The sequence below is a fragment of the Phaethon aethereus genome, assembly GCF_964289735.1.
Source record: "Phaethon aethereus genome assembly, chromosome: 20".
Lineage (NCBI taxonomy): Eukaryota > Metazoa > Chordata > Aves > Phaethontiformes > Phaethontidae > Phaethon > Phaethon aethereus.
The window spans coordinates 10927127-10948017 of NC_138596.1; the positions used below are offsets into that span (position 1 = coordinate 10927127).

The 20891-nt window shown below is 41.6% G+C and overlaps 2 protein-coding genes across 2 annotated transcripts in view; both read left to right on the forward strand.

Annotated features, from left to right (window-relative positions):
- Window positions 1-20891, forward strand: part of RABGAP1 (RAB GTPase activating protein 1) — a gene marked incomplete at both ends in the record, with an annotated part of 64185 nt that overhangs the window by 21702 nt on the left and 21592 nt on the right. The window contains one exon of the mRNA XM_082009202.1: window positions 612-762. Coding sequence (XP_081865328.1) covers window positions 612-762 — 151 coding nt within the window. The remainder of the gene's footprint in view (window positions 1-611; window positions 763-20891) is intronic.
- Window positions 8198-9244, forward strand: GPR21 (G protein-coupled receptor 21; the record flags this gene model as incomplete). The annotated part of the gene is made up of 1 exon (XM_082008829.1): window positions 8198-9244. The coding sequence occupies one exon, from the start codon at window positions 8198-8200 to the stop codon at window positions 9242-9244; it is 1047 nt and encodes a 348-aa protein (XP_081864955.1).

Genomic DNA, 20891 nt, shown 5'->3' on the forward strand with positions numbered 1-20891 from the left:
TGTTCAGTTTAACTTTCTGTAACTGCATAAATTACATGTAGGTTTAGTTTTTACAACTTACAGTGCTGTATTTTATGAGCTGTCACCAGTCTCACTTGAAAAAACTGTTTAGATGGGACTAGATTGTACAGTGGAAGCTGCTTAAATGCATGGATGTAGAGATAACCATATGAGATTTTTTTATAGCTGTGTTTGCCTGCCCTCTCTCCCTCCCTCACCTGGAAGGTTACCTGCCTTCTTGAGTGTAGGAAGTCTAGAGAGCAGTATATGCTGCTGCAAACTATTTCTCATTTTGGTGTAGTTTGAGCTTGGCATCTTAACATGGTGTGGTATCTGTCCTCCAGGTCTAGTTTTTGCTGGAATGTTTTTGTTTGTTGAGTGTTTTACAACGTATGTTTATATTATATTTAATTTTAATGGGAATCAAGGAAATAGTTTGGAAAGTGCTTCTCCAGATCTGTTTCTTTAATAACATGAATTTCACTTACTCTAGCAACATACGGACTGTCTTGAAATTCCTGTTGTTTTATGTTTGTTACACATCAGTTGTTGCTCATGTATTAATTTATTTGGATTTGGGTAATAGTAACAATGCCTCCACCTACACCCAGGCACCTCAATTTAAACGTGAGGCCAAAGACATTGTCAGCGTTGGTGAGGAGCGGTGTCCCTGAGGCCCTAAGAGGAGAAGTGTGGCAGTTGCTGGCAGGATGTCATAATAATGATCACCTGGTGGAGAAGTACCGAATTCTCATCACAAAGGTAGAATGCTTTTTTCGTCTTCCCTCCCCCCCCTTAAGGAATGGAAATACGGAGACCTCTTGCCTAAAGGTCCGTGAGTGTATCTGAATATAGTGTATCAACTAGTGAGCATAATTCAATCCTCTCTGCAACAAAAAACTTTAACATGCAGTGCTAATTGTGGCATTATCTCTACTTAGAGTGCTTTCTTTTTAATAGTCCTACTTCTGTTTCACTCTGAGTTTGTCAAAAATTAGTATTCTATTAATTGCTTTATAATTGACAGAGATTCAGGGAGCTCATTTCCTTTGCTTGTTTGGATTTCCTGAATGAAAGCTGAATTTTGCTGTATTGTCTTAACAGTGCTAAAAATCCAACGCTAGTTGAAATTGCAGCCTTTTTTTAATAGAAAAACCAGAACGCTTTGGACATTTTTGCACTAGGCAGCAGTTTTTTAACTTCTGATCTTGAATGCTGACCTCAGTGACATTGGAAAAGAAAATAAGAATCATATACAGACATTGTTCAGTGTTTCTCAAAGTTCTAGAGTAACAAATGGGTCACAAAATTAAATGTCTCTTCCTTAATCAGAAAACCAATGTCTTAATTTGGATTTGACCATTATTTCTATAGATATGTTGTATTTTACTGCTTTCCTCAAACGTGCAAGTCTAGAAGGACTATATTAGAAATTATTAATGATGCAACTTTAGTATAAATGTAACAGAAATTAATTATTCACCAGTTAAAAAAGCAAAACAACTGAATTGGCCTTTTTATGTCTATGTTCTGATGGTACAGATTCACAAGGAGCGATTAAAGACCTTATTTTGAGGGCAAGAGGGCTTCTGAAATTAAACTTGGTTTCTGCTGGAATCATGCAGGAAGGATACTATGTGATTTGAATGAATCATGTCAGATTAGCTAAAAATGTTCTGCCATAAGTACTTTCACACACTTACTGAGTATAGAAGAAACTTGATCTGAATTCCTTAATATTGGTACGTGCATTGTAGAGCTGTAACTTGGATTTTATGGTGAATAAATCATACAAGTAATGTGGAAGTTGAGTGCTCTGGCAAGGAGTTTCACACAGCTACTCCTGTTGTGTTATTTTAGTTGCCTAGTGAGTAGTTGACAGTGTCACTTGTTTCTCTGTTTCAGTATTTTGGTATAAGAATGGAAAAGATGATCTCTCTGTGGCACAGTTGGTGACACATACTGTTACTGTCTTTGTGAGCTAGAAAGGAAAAGTTTAACATTTCACTTTTAAATCTGTGAAACCTTTCCACTCATTTACATTTGGCAGAGACAAAGGAAATAACCTGGATGTAATGTGCTGGGAGCATCTCTAGAGTCCAAGTAAAAGTGGGGGTCGGCTGATCCAGTGCTGTGTTTTGCAGCAAAAGGACTGGTTATACCTGCAGTGGTCATTCAGCATGGAAACTAATTAAGGAATTAAACAATGAAAGAAAATGAGTACTCAATAACTATTTTCAGGTTCTGCTGTAGACATATGAGGTCTATAATACACTACCAGCATGCTACAATAACTAGCTCAAGCAGATGGAAATGAAGTCTCCTTTAATCTGGAAGTGCCATATTAGGGCATTGTTGAGGGTGTTTGCCTTATTGTGACAAGTATGAAAATGGACTGTGACTTTCTGTAGAATGGACAGAGATGGGTGCTTTGGGAGCAAAAGTATTTGGTTAGTTCATGGTGGAGCTGTGATTTCTTCAATCTGCAGGCAGTGGAAGAAGTGTAAGGTTTCAAAAAAGGTTATCAGTGGCATTGTGGAAGTACTAGAGATGAGAATAGGCAAAGAATGCAAAATTGTTTGGGAGGCTGATGAGAATGTCAATTCAAGACCCAGGAAGGTAACGTTTGTAGACCCGTTCTATATAGTATCTGCTAACAGTATAATAATGCTGGGCTGCACTTCGGCTTTCATTTTTTATTTTCATGCCTTTCATAAATTATTTGACCATTTTGGAGTTCTAATGTGACTAATTCTTACTGCTCTGAAAACAGCAGCTCAGTTACAGTCAATATGCAGCATATTACAGGAGTAAGCGTGTTTGGGGAAAAAAAAAATTGTTGATTATATGAAAGCACGGGTCTCTTATAATATATGGCATTACCATCTTTGAAATGCTTCGCCATGTTTTGCATGTCACTAATACAAATTTTTCTCTGGCCAGCGTGCAATTATTTGCATTACCATGCATTGAAAACGGTATATCTCAGAATAACTGCTGTGATGTAGCGCAGAAGCACAAGGAGTTGATGTAAAACCTTTGCTCTTCAGTGCAAGTAGGAGATGCAGTAAGCCTGTTTGAGTACTCATAATCCAGTGCCCCTTTTCTCTTAGTGTTGACCTCTATTCCTGTAGCTGCATTTGATTTCTGTCAGGCTTTTCATGACCCCATGTAGCAGCACAGTCCCAAATTAATAAGGATCTGTGGTGACAGCTGCTTCAAAAGCTTCTGGCCTCTTTCAGGGATTTTTTTTTTTTTTCCCTTTGTGTGCAGGGTGTTGCATACAGGCGCCCCAGTGTTTTTTTCTGGTGTTTGCTTTCCTGTGCAGTTCTGGCCTCTGGTGCTTGGTGAATCTGTGTTTTTCGCTTTCTTTTGCAAATTGACTGCTGCAAGGATAGTTTCTTATTTATTGTTGATGAATGGCTACTGAATGATTGAAAAGGAAATGTCTTATGTTGTGTTGTACCACTGAAGGCTGTGTCTAGGTCTCTTCCTGAGTCTTGATTTGTACATTAAAAAAGGCATTGAAACCATGCCTCAAGGTGTGCTTGTTCCATTCTAGTCATCATGACAGTATTTATTAATTATTTGCTCCTTCCTTTTGATAAACCATAGCTGGGTTTTTGTACTCTGTGCTTTTGTTATTGCGGTAATGTCCAAGTTTCACCATTGTGGTGCTTCCACAAATGACTTTTGAGAATTTGCACACCATCTGTGTGCAGTAATAAAGCTTTTAGCAGCTCCAGTTTGCTGTGCTCGTGGTGGGAGTGTGGATGAAAGCCAGCACAGTGAATTAAGGTCATGTCTCTACTGGGGACAGAAAGCAAACTCTAGGTAAAAAAATCTAGACAATCCCTTTGAGAGGCATCTGTTCCTGGTAGGACCTTGGCTATCATGGTTACGGCTGTTAATCTTCAGGCTTCCAGCCACTGAAAGGTAGGAGGAGAGACATGGGGACTCGCTCCAGGTATTAATGGACACCTGCAGGAAAAATACTTCATGTTTTTGACAGTCATAGGTGGATGGAAAGTATTGTTGAGTAGAAAACTTGTAAAGCTAGCCACACAGGTTTAAAAAAAAAAAAAATAATCATGATACAAAGGAAAATAGACAACAGCCACTAAAAACCACAAGGTTTTTAAAAAGGATTGATACAACCACTGGATCTCTCAGATCAGTGGTGATCTCTGAGTGGAGAAGTTCTTCATAATACCCAAATTTTAAGAACCTGACATTTACAATATTGAGGAGAAAATAAAAGCTTTTGGATATAGGTCTGTGTGGGAGGAAATAATGTTGAAAGGAAAAAAACCATGAACTGTTGTACCAGATAATTAAGAAAATTACGACATGAGAGGGACATCTTGTGGCACAAATTAAAAAAAAAAAATAAAAATCCAGTGGCAAGAAGAATATCCTGGGATGTTAACCTGGGGTCACCATTTCTGGCAGAAATTCTAGGCCTGGTAAGAAATGAATTTGTTCCAGTTTTTCTTATAATAGGACTCTTGCTACCCATTTTCTCATCTTCCTACTTTTTTGTCTCCATGAGCAGAGGGTTACAGTACGCAGAAGTTCTACCAAACGTACTCATATCTCTTGGTGCAAATGATACTAGTTTTTAATGAAGAAGTAGATTAAAATGTCACTACCATTATTTGACTGAATGTGTTGATTCATCAGTGGTATAAAATGTAACAGTGCTGTAGCTGTGGGTGACTAAGATTTATTTTCCACTTGTATCACAATCATATATCCATATGTTCATATAAATTAAAAAGAATACATTTAATTTTCAGGACTACAAAGGGCCACAATTGTGTACTGAAATTAAACCCAACTTACATCTGTGAATCATGGTATAAGAAGTATGATGTAGTCTTGGCTGTCAGTGTGCCTGAACCTCTAGGTCCCTCATTTGATTAGTTTTGATCACATGGTGATAAAAGTTTAATTATCTTTTACAAGCAGTAGTTTTCCCAAGAGTTCTTGTTGTAACTTTAAATGATTTCTTGAACGCCTTTTAACAGTCTTAGGTGAGGTCGCATTGTATCAGTGTATAGACTGGGAGAAGTCTCTGCAACAGAAATATTTTCAACCTCTCACAGACCTCAGCCACCTGAACCACACGCTTTAATGTCATTTAGAAGTGGTTCTTCTTGGTAGACTGGTTATGCACTGGACCAGACATCTGGGGTAGCAGGCAGGTGTATCTCCAGCCCAGTTACCTTCCAGTTGCGTTTTACACCCTTTGTTGGCCACTTTGGTCTGGCTTCTGGTGCAGGGGTGCTCGAGAGAATTAACTTGAGGTATTGCTGGTTTGGGTTTGGGTGCATTAAGCAAGCAGGAGTAAGTTGGGATGAACATTGAATAGAGTTTTATACTCTTAGCTTTGGAGAAACAATAGAATGTCAGTGAAAGGAAAAAACGGATCTATCTCTTTTACAGACATACCTGTCAGCTGTATGAGAGTTAAACTCGTGCTTGTAATAAAAATCTAAACATTGAGGAGTTTTTGGTGGTGCACCTTTCGTTGTGAAATTTCAGCAACTGGATGTTGTTTTGGTCAGTCTCATGATTTTCAGTACTACCTTGTTTTTATGTATCAGAGATATATTTAAAGGTCAATATATGTTGTTTTCTTAAGGATGTTTATAATGTAGTCTATTCATGCCTAAGGATACAGAAATACTATTTGAATCAATTGGTATGTAAATCATCCTCTGCTTTGGAAAGACAGGAGATCATTTCTCCAGCAGTAATTCAATCATAGCTTGGTTTTTGTATAGCCACAATACCCTTGCCTAAATTTAATTCAAAGTTTGTTTCCTAGCTACAGTTCTAGTATTTCAGTTTCCATGAGTAGAAATGCCATAAATTATAACAAAAATGAAGGACAATAGTAAAGGGATCTTTTTTGGGGTAAAGATAGGGTGGAAGAAACAAGTTTTTGTTTTCAGACTTTTGCACAAGACTAACTAAAAATCTGCCAAGTCATGCTGTTGACCAGCACAGATTTTTGACCAAAACAAATGCATTGTAAAAAATTTTTTTTTTTTTTCCCTACTTGCAGGTCAGGTAAAATCCCAAGCGTCACAGTGTGATTGCTTTGAGATCTATCCCTTTGGCTGCAATTCATTTTCCATTAGGTATCCCCATAGAATAACAAATGTTTAGCTTAGGTTAACCGAAACCTTGAGTTTGTCGGTGTCAGCTGAATTAATTGTGTGAACTTACGGGCGGACGGATGCCAGTTGCACACTTTCATTTTTGACAAAAGGACTTTAATTGCTGAAGAGCCTCCCTCCAGTCTCTTACTGGTTTGATGAGGTCAATTTCTGTAGCGATGGGCCTGCCCTAAGCTGTGGCAGTGAAGCATTCAGGTATCCGGGTCAGTATGAGCTTCCACATACCATGGGAACGTGTTTTCCAGCATGTCAAGTCAGTGAAACGCTCTTGACAAACAAGAAGATACCGGTATCGTGTTACGACATCTTCCCCTTGTATGCATTGAAGAGGTTTTTCTGGTTAAATATGCGTGATAGTATTAGCTTATGGTGTGAATACAAGCTTAAGCGCCGTGCTGTGAATCTCTTGCATGTTTGCTCCCTGAAATGTCATTGGGTTTTCTAGTTTGTCTAGTTGGTGTAGGTTGTCCAGGGGCTGTCAGGGGCAGTGTCACCTTTGGGGTTTGTGTATGGTTATGCAGGAGGTGCTTACCTACCTGGAGCAACATCTGGATTAACGGTGGGACACAGTTCTCAGCTTTGCCCTTGGTTTCAGGTGCCTCCTAAGGAACACAAAGTACACCTAGGAAAAACACACTTATTCCAGAAAAAGTGTTTCCCAAAAGGGCTCGGATGGAAAAGCCTTGAATTACGACTGAACATTTGACTTCACATCCTTGCTTGGACGGCTGTCATTTGCCGTGCAGAGAGGAGGAGCAGGGCGTGGGTGTGTGTCTGTCTGCAGGACCAGGCTGTGCAAGGGGAGAGTCCGCCGTCCTCTCCAGCGCGGAGACCCGCCCGTTTTTCCGGAGCCTTGCGGGGTCGCGCCGGGTGAGGCACCTACCGCCATCGGCCGCTGCCGGAACCGGCTCGCCCAGCGCCCTCGGAGTGGAAACCCGCATTCTCAGGCTGCGGGCAGCGGCGGCCGGCGCGGCCGGGCTCCCCTCGCCCACCCCCGGCGGCGCTGGCGCGGCCGGGGGCGCGGCCGGGGGCTGCGGCCCCGGTCCCCGCCGGCGCCGCGCCCTCCTCCGCGCTCCTGCCCGCCTCCCTCCCCTTCCTCCCCGCCGTCCCCTCCCCCCGGCTCCGCATCGCCGCGGCCGGAGCACACGCCGCCGTGCCGGCGCTCGCCCGAGGATGCTCTCGGGCTTTTGTTCCCCGGCGGCAGGTAGGGCCGCGGCGGCGGGGCAGGGCTGCGCCCGGGCCCCCGGGGGCGGCTGGGCGGCGGCGGCGGCCGGAGCGGCGCGGTCCGGGAGCGGCGGCGAACAAAAGCGTCGTGCAAAATGGAGCCAGGAGAGAAGGGCTGGACCCCCCTCCCCGCTCCCCGCCGCGCATCCCTCCGGCGGCAGGAATTTCGGGGCGGCTGCCTGCCCCGGAAAGCCTCCCCGCGCTGCCCTCCGGCCGGAGCCCGACGCCCCGGGGAAGGGCCGGGGGGAAGGAGGCGCGGCGGGAGCCTGGCCGGGAGCGGGGGCAGGCGGCGGCGGCGGCGAAGCGCTGTGGCAGGGCGTGGGGAAGGAGCGGTGGTGATGGAGGTGGTAGCGCAGGGCAGGAGCGCGGCGGGAGAGGCGGTTCTGTAAAACACTTTCCCCTTCTCTTCTGTCAGCCTTTGGGAGGACTCTCGCCCTGACTCTGTGAAGGTTCCTTCTCCCTCTTCCCTCAGCCTCTCACCCCTTCTCGGAGAGCAGCCCACCCAGGACGGCTTTAATATCAGCCCTCTCCCGTGTGCATGTGTGAAGTTGCTGACATGACTGCTGCTGGGTCCTGGCGCACCAGGAGTGGCGGGGAGCCGGACTTAAAGGGGGATTGTGCCGCAGACAATGCACAGCAGCAGCATCTGGAGCAGCCCTGGGGACTGGAGCTCCGGTTTTGACATTGCTACACTCACAGCACCAGCCGCAATGACAGCAGCTGCCTGGAGTGACTGCAGGCAGCAGGCAGGAGCATGAAGTAGAGAGATCACTGCAGTGCTCAAGATGAACTCCTCTTTGGTTGGCAACCAGAGTGGCCGGCCGTTCTGTCTCCTGGCCGTTAGCTATTTGGAGACCATCAATTTTTGCCTCCTGGAAGTGGTTATCATTGTGTTCCTGATGGTGCTGATTATTTCAGGCAACATTATTGTGATATTTGTCTTTCACTGTGCACCTCTGCTGAACCACCACACCACTAGCTACTTCATCCAGACTATGGCGTATGCTGACCTCCTGGTGGGCGTGAGCTGTCTGGTGCCTTCTTTGTCTCTGCTGCACTACCCTATTGTTTTAAGTGAGTCTTTGGTTTGCCAAATCTTTGGTTATGTGGTATCAGTGCTGAAGAGCGTCTCCATGGCCTCTTTGGCATGCATTAGTATTGACAGATACATTGCCATCACGAAGCCACTGACCTACAACACAGTAGTTACCCCATGGAGACTTCGAATCTGCATACTGATCATTTGGCTGTACTCCTGCCTGGTCTTCTTACCCTCCTTTCACTGGGGAAAGCCTGGATATCACGGGGATGTGTTTCAGTGGTGTGCCAATTCCTGGAACACTGATCCCTATTTTACCCTCTTCATTGTGGTGATGCTCTATGCCCCGGCTGCTTTCATCGTCTGCTTCACTTACTTCAACATCTTCCGCATCTGCCAGCAGCACACCAAGGAGATCAACGAGAGGCGAGTGCGCTTCAGCTCCCAGGATGGGGAGGCTGGGGAGGCACAGCCCTGCCCGGACAAGCGCTATGCCATGGTTCTTTTCCGCATCACCAGTGTCTTCTACATCCTCTGGTTGCCCTACATAATCTATTTTCTCCTGGAGAGCTCTAATGTCTATAGTAACCGCATTGCATCCTTCTTGACCACTTGGCTTGCCATTAGCAACAGTTTCTGCAACTGTGTCATTTACAGTCTCTCCAACAGTGTCTTTCAGAAGGGGCTTAAGCGTCTCTCGGGGGCTATTTGTGCCTCTTGTGCTAGACAGAGTGTAGCTAAGGACTCCTCTACCTCTAGGAGCAAAAGATCTTCCAATGGATGTCATGTCTAAGACGCCTATCAGCTGGACTGGGAAGTGCAGGGACAATTCTGTAAATTGCAAAATAAGTTAAATGTGATTTTAAGATGTCCAGATTTGCAAAAAGGTTTCTGAGAAACGCTGCTGACATAGAAGAATCAGGAGCACAGATCATTGTGGTTTCACTTGAAAAAATTATTGCTGTGGAGGAGGCTGTGGAGTTTTACCTCCATATTCATTTTTAAGAATAAAGCTGTATCTTGACACTTACCTCTCCAGCTGGTGTGACTGAATGGAGTGGGTGTCTGAGAGCTTCAGCAAAATGTAGTCTTTCTTACAGCTTTACTAGGTTCTTTCGAGATTCGTGCTTCACATGTAAATGATAGATCTGAAGTGGAAATGTCACAGTATATGGTATATTACAGGGATTTTTTAAATATATGCCAAAGTATATTGACACAATGTTCCAGCATCATAACAGAAGGGGCCAAACAATTTGTTTTTCAGTGCTACCTAGACGGGACTTCTAGAACAGTTGTGAACAATGTGAACGTTTTAGTGTGAACTTAGAGTCTTACTGAGCCATGAGTGCAGCGATGTGATCTGAGCAGTCGTACGCTTAGGAGGACTGATCTGGCTTCTGTGCCCTGTTTCCCTGGTAGGGTGCATGTGTGCCATCAAAGTATGGCATCTGCATTTTCCTGTTCGTTGTGAAGTAAGAAGAAAAACTTGGATCAGACCAAATTTAGCAGTTAAATAAAATGTGTTTTGATAACCTAAGAGAAAATACATGTCGCTTTATGATACCAGAGTTGTGGCAGCCACTCGAGGATGATGCCAACATATGCAAATTATTCTCAGAACAGTGGAGAAATGCCACAGTTTTGTATGTGGAAATTTTCTCAAGAACAACTTTAAAAATAACACGTGTGTGCCCCCCCCCCCCTTTTTTTAATCTAAATTCTTCTGATATTTTACATACTAGAACTTAAGGGGAAAGGAAAGAAAACAATTGTCTTCTAAGCAGCTAAGGGAACTATGCTGTAAATTTAACTGTAGTATTTGAGTTATTCATAAGTGCACAGAACTAAATCAGAGACATTTTTCTTTAGCCTTCATGGGATTAAAGATTGTTCGAATATAGCAGGAGCTAAAGACTGTTGGCAAACGCATATCTAACTGGTCGAAGTCAGTATCCGAGAAAGAAAATCTCATTGACCACAGCTTTTTCAAGCTAGCTTAGATGAAATATTTTTGAGTACTGTAATGCTGTTAAGAAAGTGGTATGGCCTCAAATTGATTAGTTTTCCTAAAGAATATCCTTGTCTTTTACTGATGCCATATTGGAAAATGAAAGTGAACCAAGTATTCCTTGGTTAATAATGGATTACAGTCTACACTGTCTTATCTCGCCCTGTCCCTGGTACAGCGACATCCCCCTGCCACACCTCTGGTCTGAGAGCAGGTTAGATGCCGTGACTGTCCGCAGTTCGCTTCCTTCGTTGTGCTTCCAGCCGGTGCACTGGACTGCTGTGAGCCTGGGGAATTCTGTGAGCTCCTGTGTTGCAGTTGGTGTGTACTGTTAGTCCTAGCGGGAATGAAAAAATATAAGGGAAAATTTAATTTTTTTAGAATTGGGGTAAATCTCTTGGCCAAAGGGATGACTCTTTTTTTTTTTTTTTTTTTTTTAAAATGTTTTCAGGTCTACTGTTGTTAGAGGTCAAGATCATCCTCATTCTAGTACTCCAGTACTCCCCTGTCCCTCCCACAAGCATACATATACCCCCTTCTCTGGTCTGCTGTGAGCCCCGGCCTCTCATCTTCCACGCTTTGCCCTGGAGGATAACAGTTTGTGTCCCTGTCCTGTGTTTGCACACGCAAACGCAGCCACAGACCATCCTCTTGCTGCCCATCCACGTGTACTCCAGTACAGTCCTGTGAGGCTGCCAGGGAGGAAACAGTGAAGAGAAGAGAGAGCAGCAGGTTGAAGCACTCCTGGCATGGCTTGTACTTGTCAGCACTCATTGCTGATAGACTTGAGTTCCTCTTACGGATATGTGTGTGTCCCTGTTCCTGGGGAGGATGGGGCAGAACCCCCTGCTATCGCTGCCTGGTTGGTTTGAGCGCCCTGTTACAAAGCATGTTTAAGTCATATCTTGGTCTGCGTTCAACGTATTTCATCCATAGTCCAAACCTCTCACTTCCTCCTTAGTTCATCTGAAATTGTAAGAACAAAGATTGTCTCAACCCTGATGCCTTCCCGACGACGTTTCTTCTTGTCTTTTGTAATAAGACAGTGTCTAAGAGCCAGGGCTTACGCTTTGATCCTTGTACAGACACGATAGAGGCGATTTGCTCTGCAGAGCTCTTGCAGTCTGAATTTTGGTCAGCCAGCCAGTCGTGGGAGGAGCGGAGCGTAAGGGTGTAGCGAGTCATTTATAAGTGATATAATAAGCTCGCAGCACATCAGCTGGCTAATTGTTCTCAAGTGTTTTGTAGGTGTTACGGTGAAGGTGGGCTTGGGGAACAATTTAAGGGCTTTAGTCACTAATATCAAAGCATGTGCGTTGGTATTTTTGGAACAGCCTCTCAGGTAAACTCCCAGTACCTTTTCTCTGACTCTTCACCTCATCTAACATTTACAAATCTTTGAAGTGATGCAATGTATCATTAAGATATCATTTGATTAATAGAAGAAAAGAATCTGCTAGGGCCTAAAACCCTAAAAATGGCAGTTTCAGGTTTAAGTGGAAGCTGGAGAGCAAGGATTGTTTTGTGGTTTTTTTTTCATGGCATGAATAGAGGGTTTAAATAGGAGCATTGTATGCTGTTTTTTTAGAATATGGAAAATTTAAAAAAGTAGTAAGGGGTCTAAATGATGACATGGATATTTAACTTGAGATGAAGCAGTTGCTACTTCAGATATAAGCCTAGAATTGTACTTAGCATAGTGGTTGTTACAGATGCAGATGCATGCTTACAGCTGTTGTTGCTTTGCAGCTGAGGTTCAGTTATAACATTCCTAACAGCCAGGCTTTTGTTTGCTTGCCTTACTCATCTCCAAGTCTTCATCAGGTCAGGTGATTTCCATGAGAGGTGAAAATCAGAATCTGGAGGTCTCCAAGAGATGAGGACAGAGAGGAGTTGCAGCAAATTCAAGTTTCATCCAGTGTTTTTACAGACACTTTTAAGTGCTGCCTCAGTAGCTTAGTTTTAGTGTCAAATATTTCTATTTGGTCTGTGTTAATTTATTGATTTTTTAGATTTAAATTACTTCCCCCCTCCCCAAGTTAATTTAATGTTGATCTAGGTTTGTATGTGACCAGATGTTTTAAATATTCACAACATTTGGGTCTGTTGTCTTTAGTGAAATTGTATGGGGGTGAATCTTGTTCACTGTGCCAACTGTGGAAGAAATAATTTTGAAATGTATTACCTTGGTTGCTCAGCAGTCCGTTTAACATCCTTTGTCATATAGTTAACATGAGGCACAGTAGTCCTTTTCATCACAGTCTGTGCTATGAATTGCTAGGTAGCAAACTTTCCAGCTGGATCACTTTCATCATTGTACATATGAAACTAATCCTTTCTTGGCTATATTTTCATCTGAGTGTGCCTGGTGCTTTAGAAATTGGTATCAAGAGCATTGCACAGATGAATGCCACACCGAGGAGAATACATAAATCGAATTACATCTTCATAAAAATTGTCTGTTTTGATATGATTAAATGAACTAATTTTGAAGTTCCATCTCAGACTATAAATTTATTTTTTTTATTAGGGTTATCTGCCTCACTTTCAGATTAAGCTGCTGGAAGGTTCAATTTGCAGGATGCAATTCAGCGGCATTCTTTTAGCACGTTGGGAAGATTTTTCTATACGCAGAACTTCTCAAAAGGTGATAATTTGCTTCACCTAGAACTCTTGATTTTTTTTTTTTTTTTAAGTTTACTGGAAGTTTACATTGTGATTATATTGTCATTTTCCAAACAGACTGGGAGAAAAATCTGTGAAATATTATTTTTTATAATCTCTAATTAAGTGACAGAATTTTTTAACTCAACAGGTATCTTGTGTGTGAAACAAAAGTTTTGCTGTTATCTACTGTTAGGTTTTTTTAATTAAATGTTATTAGTTTCTACAGTCTTTATTTGCTGTTAGGGATTTTGTACTTGTTTTTAAGCTTCTTATCACTCAGAAAATTGTTTGTACTAGTTGTAATTCTGACATGGCTCCATGTCAGAGTGCCAAGGGGCAATCTTGAATATTTGTCACAAATCTTTGACAAGAAGAAAGTGGTACAAAGTACTAAGGCACAGAGAATCTCAAGAGTAGCACGAGGTTGCATGAAGAGTCTTTCTTATAGCAGAGACTTGAATGAGAATTTCCGAACTTCAGTCTCATGTTGCATCTCTCTGGCATTGTTCTGTCCTGCTCATATAAAGGTTTTACCTGTAAGAAGTCCTAAATTTCAGCAGTTTATCTGTTCTGAAAAAGACGCTTCCAAGGCATATATGTGATGTGAGATGGAGAAATACAGTATGCAGATTAGATAAACAGATTTTTTTAGATTTACTGTGGTATTACCAACTGCTGTGATGATAATAGATGTATTGAACCTTCATGAGTTAGGAGGTCTGAAACATTTCAGTCTGATTTTACTCCCCATCAGGGTTTGAAGTTGACAGAATTTTTATTCCTAATTCAGGTTGGTGCTTTAAAAAACAGTTCTTAGGGACTAATATCTGAGCATAGGAGTCTACCTTTAGACATTACAAACAAAAGGACCATTTAAAATTTTTCTAATTACTCGATTAATCTATTGTAGGTAATTTTAATTTAATAAGAGGAGGTGGAGGTTTTGGAGGGCTTTTGTTGTTGTTTTAACACATTTTTAGTTACAGGTACTTGAAACACCTGCTAAAACATTTGCCTGACCTGGCCCTTATTTTGTGGGGCAGTTTAGAAACCTTTTTCTTCCCCTTTATGACTGCAGAATGCAATGACACATCCTTTCTGTGAATTTGACCTCACTACCAACACTAACTGAAGTTGGCAAAGCACGTGTTTATAGCTGATGTTCTGCTGAGGTCCAAGAGATGTAAAGGCTTCCATGGTTTTTATACGTATATGAGGGAAGAGTAGCTGTCTTCCCTTACGCAACCTAAAGGAATGGAGACTTTGCAAATGCTGGGGTGGTTCTGTTGAGGCTTCCAGGAGGTGAGAGGCTGGGGCATAACAGCAGCGGAGGAATGCCCAAGCCGAGTCCGTTCGCTCTCCTGGTGAGGCTGTGCTTCCCCCCGCCGTCTCAGCCTGCCTGGTTCTTTCAGTCTGTTTTCAGCTCTTCTCTTTCCATTCCTATTGCTGAAATTCAGAGCTCTAGAAAGCATGGTTAACGTAAGGCTTTTTTTATATTTCATAGTATTTATACTACGAATACTGTTGTTTGGATGTGGCTGTGGTCTCAGGTCAATATATTAGATCTATTGGTCCCTTTGGGACCCCTAAGACTTCGTAACAGTGTGGGCTTGAAATACATTTGGCTGGGGTCAGGTTAGGCCTTGGGGTAAGTCACAGCTGGGCCGCCAGGTTGTACGGACTGTCTCCAACAAAGTAAACAGCTCTTCGTTTTTAGGGTGATGTGGGAGTCCCTCATCATGAAAACAACCCATTTTGCACTAGAAGACGTGTTCTCTTGACTTCTACAGGCCGATGTCTTAAAGCTTTTTAGTTGTTACTTCCCTTATTTGTTGCCTGTGCATTGCAGAGGTACCACCTGGAAAGACATTTTCTACAGATAAGCAAAGGGAGACAATTTAATACTAAAATTATGTATGTAAAATGTTTTTGTGAGAGGAGAGCTCTTCAAAATTAAAATTTAGTATGTATAAAACCAGATGCAGTTGTTTTTTAGAGAAAGAAACTGAAAGTTGTGGCCAGTGGGACAAAGAAAGGAAACCCGCTGGACGGCTGTGCGTGTGCTGATGGTAGGGTGGAAATGGCAGTTCTGTCAAAACAATGGAGTATTTCATTTGGGTCATGTCCTTTACAATACATTTTTTTAGAGGATGGAGTTTAACATTCTTTCTTTTGCTTTGCTGTACTCCAAAGGCAGCTTGTCTGAGCCTCAGGGCTCCCACACCTGCAGCAAATGGATTACCTTCACGCCTGGAGTGGCGATCCAGCCCCTCCATTTCAGCTCAGGTAAATTGGGGTAATACCAGTCTGTGTTATGATTAACCATCTGAGGTGTTGCAGCAATAGGGAAATAATCTGATGTGATATAGTTGTTTAGTCATCTTTTCAGGTTTTTTTTTTTCTTTGTGACACAGTTTTCTAGACAGGTGAAATGTTTTGCTCATGCAGGCAGCTTTGATGATGGTTCTCCACTCAGTAGTGACTTCTGTCACCCTTCAGTTTTTATTTCCATTGCAGAGTTTAAAACAAGCCACAGTCTGTGTCCTCTCCACATGCCTTTAGTGGTGGTTGCAAATGGAAGTGTTTGTGGATTTCACCCATATCCTATTTGCATCTCTGGAGCTTTAGCACTTGATGAAAACATTAATGTAAGTTATGTTCCTGTATCCTAATCCAGGTTGTTTATTTACAGCCTCTGGTGTACTTTAGCAATCTGTCAAAACTAATTCTCTAGCTAGTGAATTTGTGGTTACTTAAATTGGGAAACAGAAGTTGTTAGTCATCTTTGTTTTGGCCTGAAGATGTTGGGAGGAGTGTCGCAGTCACTGAGCTGATCAAAGGAGGTGCAGGCTCTGCTCCGGGGAGAGACCAGGAGGCCACGTCACTGTGGGACTGTTACCTGTACGTGGGTTGATAACCAGTAGCTTTATTTGCTAGAAATTTTTAGAAATGCTGAGTGGATGCACATTGCATGAGGTTATATTTAGAATCTGGGTTTAGATAGAGAAACACGTTTTGAAGTTAGCAATTGCTGCTTGTGCGGAGGAGTGCTACACCCGGGCAGGTCTTTTGCATGAGACCGCGCCCGAGATACAGCATGAGAGCACCCTTGGGTGGCTTAGGGAGAGGGAAGGGAGCCTGAACTTTTTGTTCCAACTTCTTTCTTTTTATGAATTCGTAAGAGGAGGATAGCAGTTTTGTAACTCAAAGCTTTGGCTTCTCTCTGGTGGTCATTACTGGAGATTCTTTAATTAAAAAGTTAAATGCATTCAAGTAACTCCTTGTAAAGATGAACTCAAATCTTGCTGTGCATATTCGAGTCATTCTTAAATGTTACAAAGATCACATGACACAAGCAAGCAAATGCTTAATAAACCAAGTCATTACTTTTATGGAAAATGGAAAAAACTTCTTCTGGGATTTCAACTGTAAATTAATCCTTGAAAATCAATAATTAGATTAGTAAAGGATGATGTTTTAATATGCTGGCAGGAATATAGAGGGATTTGTCAGGGGAAGCAAAAACAGACTTTGCACTAAAGTGGCTTAGGTATATTTATAGTGCTAGTGATTTTGTGTGTGTGAAATCTTTGGACTATTTTAATATAATGTAAGGCTGTGAGCTTTAGCTAACTCAAGTTGCTCGTTTTATGAAGTTACGTTAGTACCACACTGTGAAGTATTTTTAAATATTAGCATTACTGAGTATTAAAAGTATTTCATAAAAACGTTTTTTTAAAACATTTTCTGTAGATTCTGTCAAAAGAATTGATGTTTAGTGTACAAAAGAAATAAAACCCTGAGGGCTCTAAGGTACCTGTGTGTTTCTGATCACCTCAGTTTTTGAGGGGTTAGGTATTTCTTGACGATAAATTGTTATCATTAAAACCTACTAAAAGTAATGGTGCAGTTAATCCTTCCAGATAACAGGAAGCAGCATTACCTCCAGCCACACTTTTGAACCGTCTGAAAGGATTTGCAATCGCATGTATTGTCTTCACAGACTTGTCTTTAGAAATGCTGTACAGCACAGTGTTTTGCAAGTTCCTATGCTGATAAATTTCTCTCCCTATGTAACCTTTGAAATCTAGTTTCTGTTGTAACTCTAGCATGTAAACACTAGATTAAATTTTGTATTCCTCTAATGAATGCAACAGGATGGAAACGAGTTTGTAATTGCTAATGATGAGCTTTTTTACTGTTCTTAATACTCGTGGGTATGTCTTTTCTTCAGGGATTTCAAAATTGTATTAGTACCTTTTTTAATTGCTTTTTTCCCCCACATGCTGTTTACAATTAAACTGCAAGCATGGGAGGCTATGTGTGCATGTGATTTTAGGTTGCTTTGCTGAATGAAATACAGTGGAGCGATCTTACTTCTAAAGGATGCTTGCTTTTCCTTGTGTCCCACCGGTCTCCTTGCGCCTTCACAGTCACTGGGACAGCAGAAGCCACTGGTGAGATTGTTTCAATGCGTTCTGTGGAGATTTGGCATTTGTCAGAGGGTCGTTATGAGGAGTTTTGTTTGGGAGACAGTCCAGCTCCTTACACGAGTAGTGTTACAACTGGTAGTTTTTTCCTGTGTCAGTGAAAAGGCCAAGAATAGACAAAATCACATGTAAGAATGTGTATGTGTGTGTTTCTAAGAACTTTGTGCACCTTTTAATGCTAGAAATTGTTTCGTATTAAACGATGAGAAAGAGGCGTGAGTGTGAAACCCCTGCTATGAAGAACTACAGGAGAAAAATCTTCCAAGCAGATTAGAAAAGCAAACAGGTGAATTAGAGCCAATCCTACCCTTAAGACTCTCTAATGCTGTGTTTTATTCTGACACAGTGGGGAGTATCAGGGTGTCAGTCTGGGCTCCTCGATGTTCCTCATCTCTGCCTGGGTTTGCTCTGTTTTGTACTCTGCAAAGGGGGAGATGGTGCAGATGGGTGTTTTGATATGCAAGGCAGCTGAGGAAGAGTTTTTGCTGTGGCTCCAGAATTACGTGTTTTGTGCCAACTCAGAATTGCTGTTAAAATACAGGGGAGAGGGGTTCTTCTACCCCATCATTTTAATAGACTATTCTGTAGCTAATTTTTCAACTAAGACTAATGATGAGAAAAACTACAGTTGAGCCAAAAATGACAAATGTTACCAATTTTAAAATAGTACTTGCATATTTTTAAACATTAAATGGAACTAGGTAAATCGGCAGCATGTAAATATCTGGTTCTAACTCTTTGCATAATTACTTCCGAGAGGTAGTTTTGTTATGAGCTATTAAAACTCAAAGAAATGTATTATTCCCTTTGAGGTGATCTGTACCCCAGCTGTGTCATACATCTCTTGGCTTGTTTCCTTTTTGATGTAGATGTACATACATAATATATATATGTGTACTGTGAGACTGTACAAGTACTGCCATGTTAAATTGCTAGTTTTAAAATACATGTATACATACACACACCCATGTAAAATACATGTATGTGTATTTTAAAACAAGCAACTTAACACAGTAGTAATTGTACAGTCACATAGTTTAGGGCTTTGTAAAATATGTAATTTTAAGAATATCAATGTGGTTCTTAGCGAATTTTATAAACACTTTTCTGAATCTGTTATCAGCATTTCCCATCCTAAGAGAAACTGCACATTATTCAGTGATTGTTCCACTGGTTACATTTTTGTCTGCCATTTGTTCTGGATTGATGTAATCTTGATACTACTAAAATTTCAAGGGCTGTTGACGCATTTCACATAGCCTAGGATTGCCTGTTCTCCAAATATATGGATCATGCATCAACAGTACTAAGTAGCCTTACTGTTTTGCCTAAAAGCCTAGCTAATTTATTTAGTATTCTCTCTTTAAAGAGAGGCCTCTGGAAGGGGAAGCATATTTTAGGATGCTCCTTCTCTTTAAAGGGAAACTCAGAATTTAATAGCAGTACTTGTTGATCAGTGATATTATTGTAGCCAAAGGATGCATGGGTGGTTTAATAGGAAGTTTTTTGCTTCAAGTTTCTTCATGAAATGTAGTGTTCTACAGAGCTGTGTGAAGAGTGTAGTTTTTTATTCTGAAATGCACTTGTACACTTTATTTGAAAGGTCTGAATGGATCATAAATACATTTAAGAAATAAATGATACGTCACATGTTTTCACGTCTTGTCTCGGATGACTTTTATGTAACTGTGCTGGTAAAGGTATGTTCGTTTGGGAGTGGGTGGGGTTTTTTCATCTTATCTTGATTGCTCTAAATAGTCTGGCTTGTACGTAATTGCCAAGAGCAGGAAAACCTTCCAGCGTGCGTTTTCTGTTTATGCTTTATCCATACATGATGTAGGGCACTGTAGGCAAACTTGTCTCTATAATTTTCCTGTGGGAAACTTGAGCCCTAAAAGGAAACAAACACAGCGAAAGGGCTGGATATCACAAGGGATTCACTTTTATTTTTAGAATTGCACTATATTGCCATATTTGGCCTGAAAATATGCTGTATCAATGCACTATTGTATCAAATTGCAGCTGTCTAACCATTCTGAATTTATCTGAAGTATTCAGGGTTTTTTCCACAAATACCATTTATTTGTGAATGTTCTCGGTAAATACTAACTCCAGGTAACACTTATATTCTACGAGCAGCATTTCTTGTGAGAAGTTAACAAGCACATTGTTTTGAAAGTGGGTTTTGTGAGATTTCCTTAAGGTCTTAGTAACAGGTGTAATTCTTTTTAGTGAAACCTTCTCACAGTGGTTTGGTCAAAGGCAAATGCAGGAAATGCACTCTGTGTAAAAGTGAGTGTAAATAGTGCTTATTAAAAGTAATTTTGGGAATGCCATCAACCTGCAAAATAGACCTGGTGACACGCTATCAAAAGACCTTTTAGTATTTTCAGATGTACTTAAAATGTACAGATCTGCTCAAAATAACTTATCCCCGTTGTGTAATATTACCCTTGTTGCTGCCCGTGAAAGTTTCAGAGAGTTTTGGCTTTTTCTGCTTGTTGCAACTGCTGAAAGCTGTCAGCTGGCTTGTTGCTCTCGTGAATGGCTTGTCTATGCCTTGCACAGAGATGCCTTGCAACAGCATGTCACGTGCTGATCTGGCCCTGGGCAAAGTAGGTAAAAATGCCACTGATCGGTTGAGACTCTCGACCCTTCTCACAGTAATCTCTGACTGTGTGACAAAATCCTTGCAAAGTCAGTGGGACCTTCCTAAGAAATAATAGCCATGTGACAATCGATCCCACTGTGGCAAGAGTGAGAATTAAGCAGAAGTTGTTTTTTGTGGTGGATGTCAGGTAACTCTCCCCAGTGAGTAAACTTCCATGTTTTGAATCATTCTGGGGGTGTGGGCAGGGGGGAATCTGAAGTGTGGGCCTCACAGTTTTTCCATTTTTATGTCAATTTTGAAGTCAACCTGTGTCTAGGTAAAGGCTTTAGGTTTTATACCCCCATCAGATTTCTCCAGTAGCCTGGTAAGACAGGAGTTGATCTTTGGGTGGCAAGCCATTTCCAGCAGGCAACCTTCCTCTGTTTCTCTGGAGATTTCTTATTTCAGGTTTTTTTCATCACAGACCTTGTCCTTTCAGCAATTCTTTGCTGCTGTTTCTTCATCTTCTTGGGTTTAAGTAGTGGATTAGGAGGAATAAACCTGAGCTGCTGAAAACTGCAAGCAGATCAGCCCCATGAAGAGGTACTGGGAATTCCTTCTCTTCCTTGTCTTTTAGTTGTGACTTAAGCTACAGAAAAAGCTTCTGAAGTAACAGTCTCAG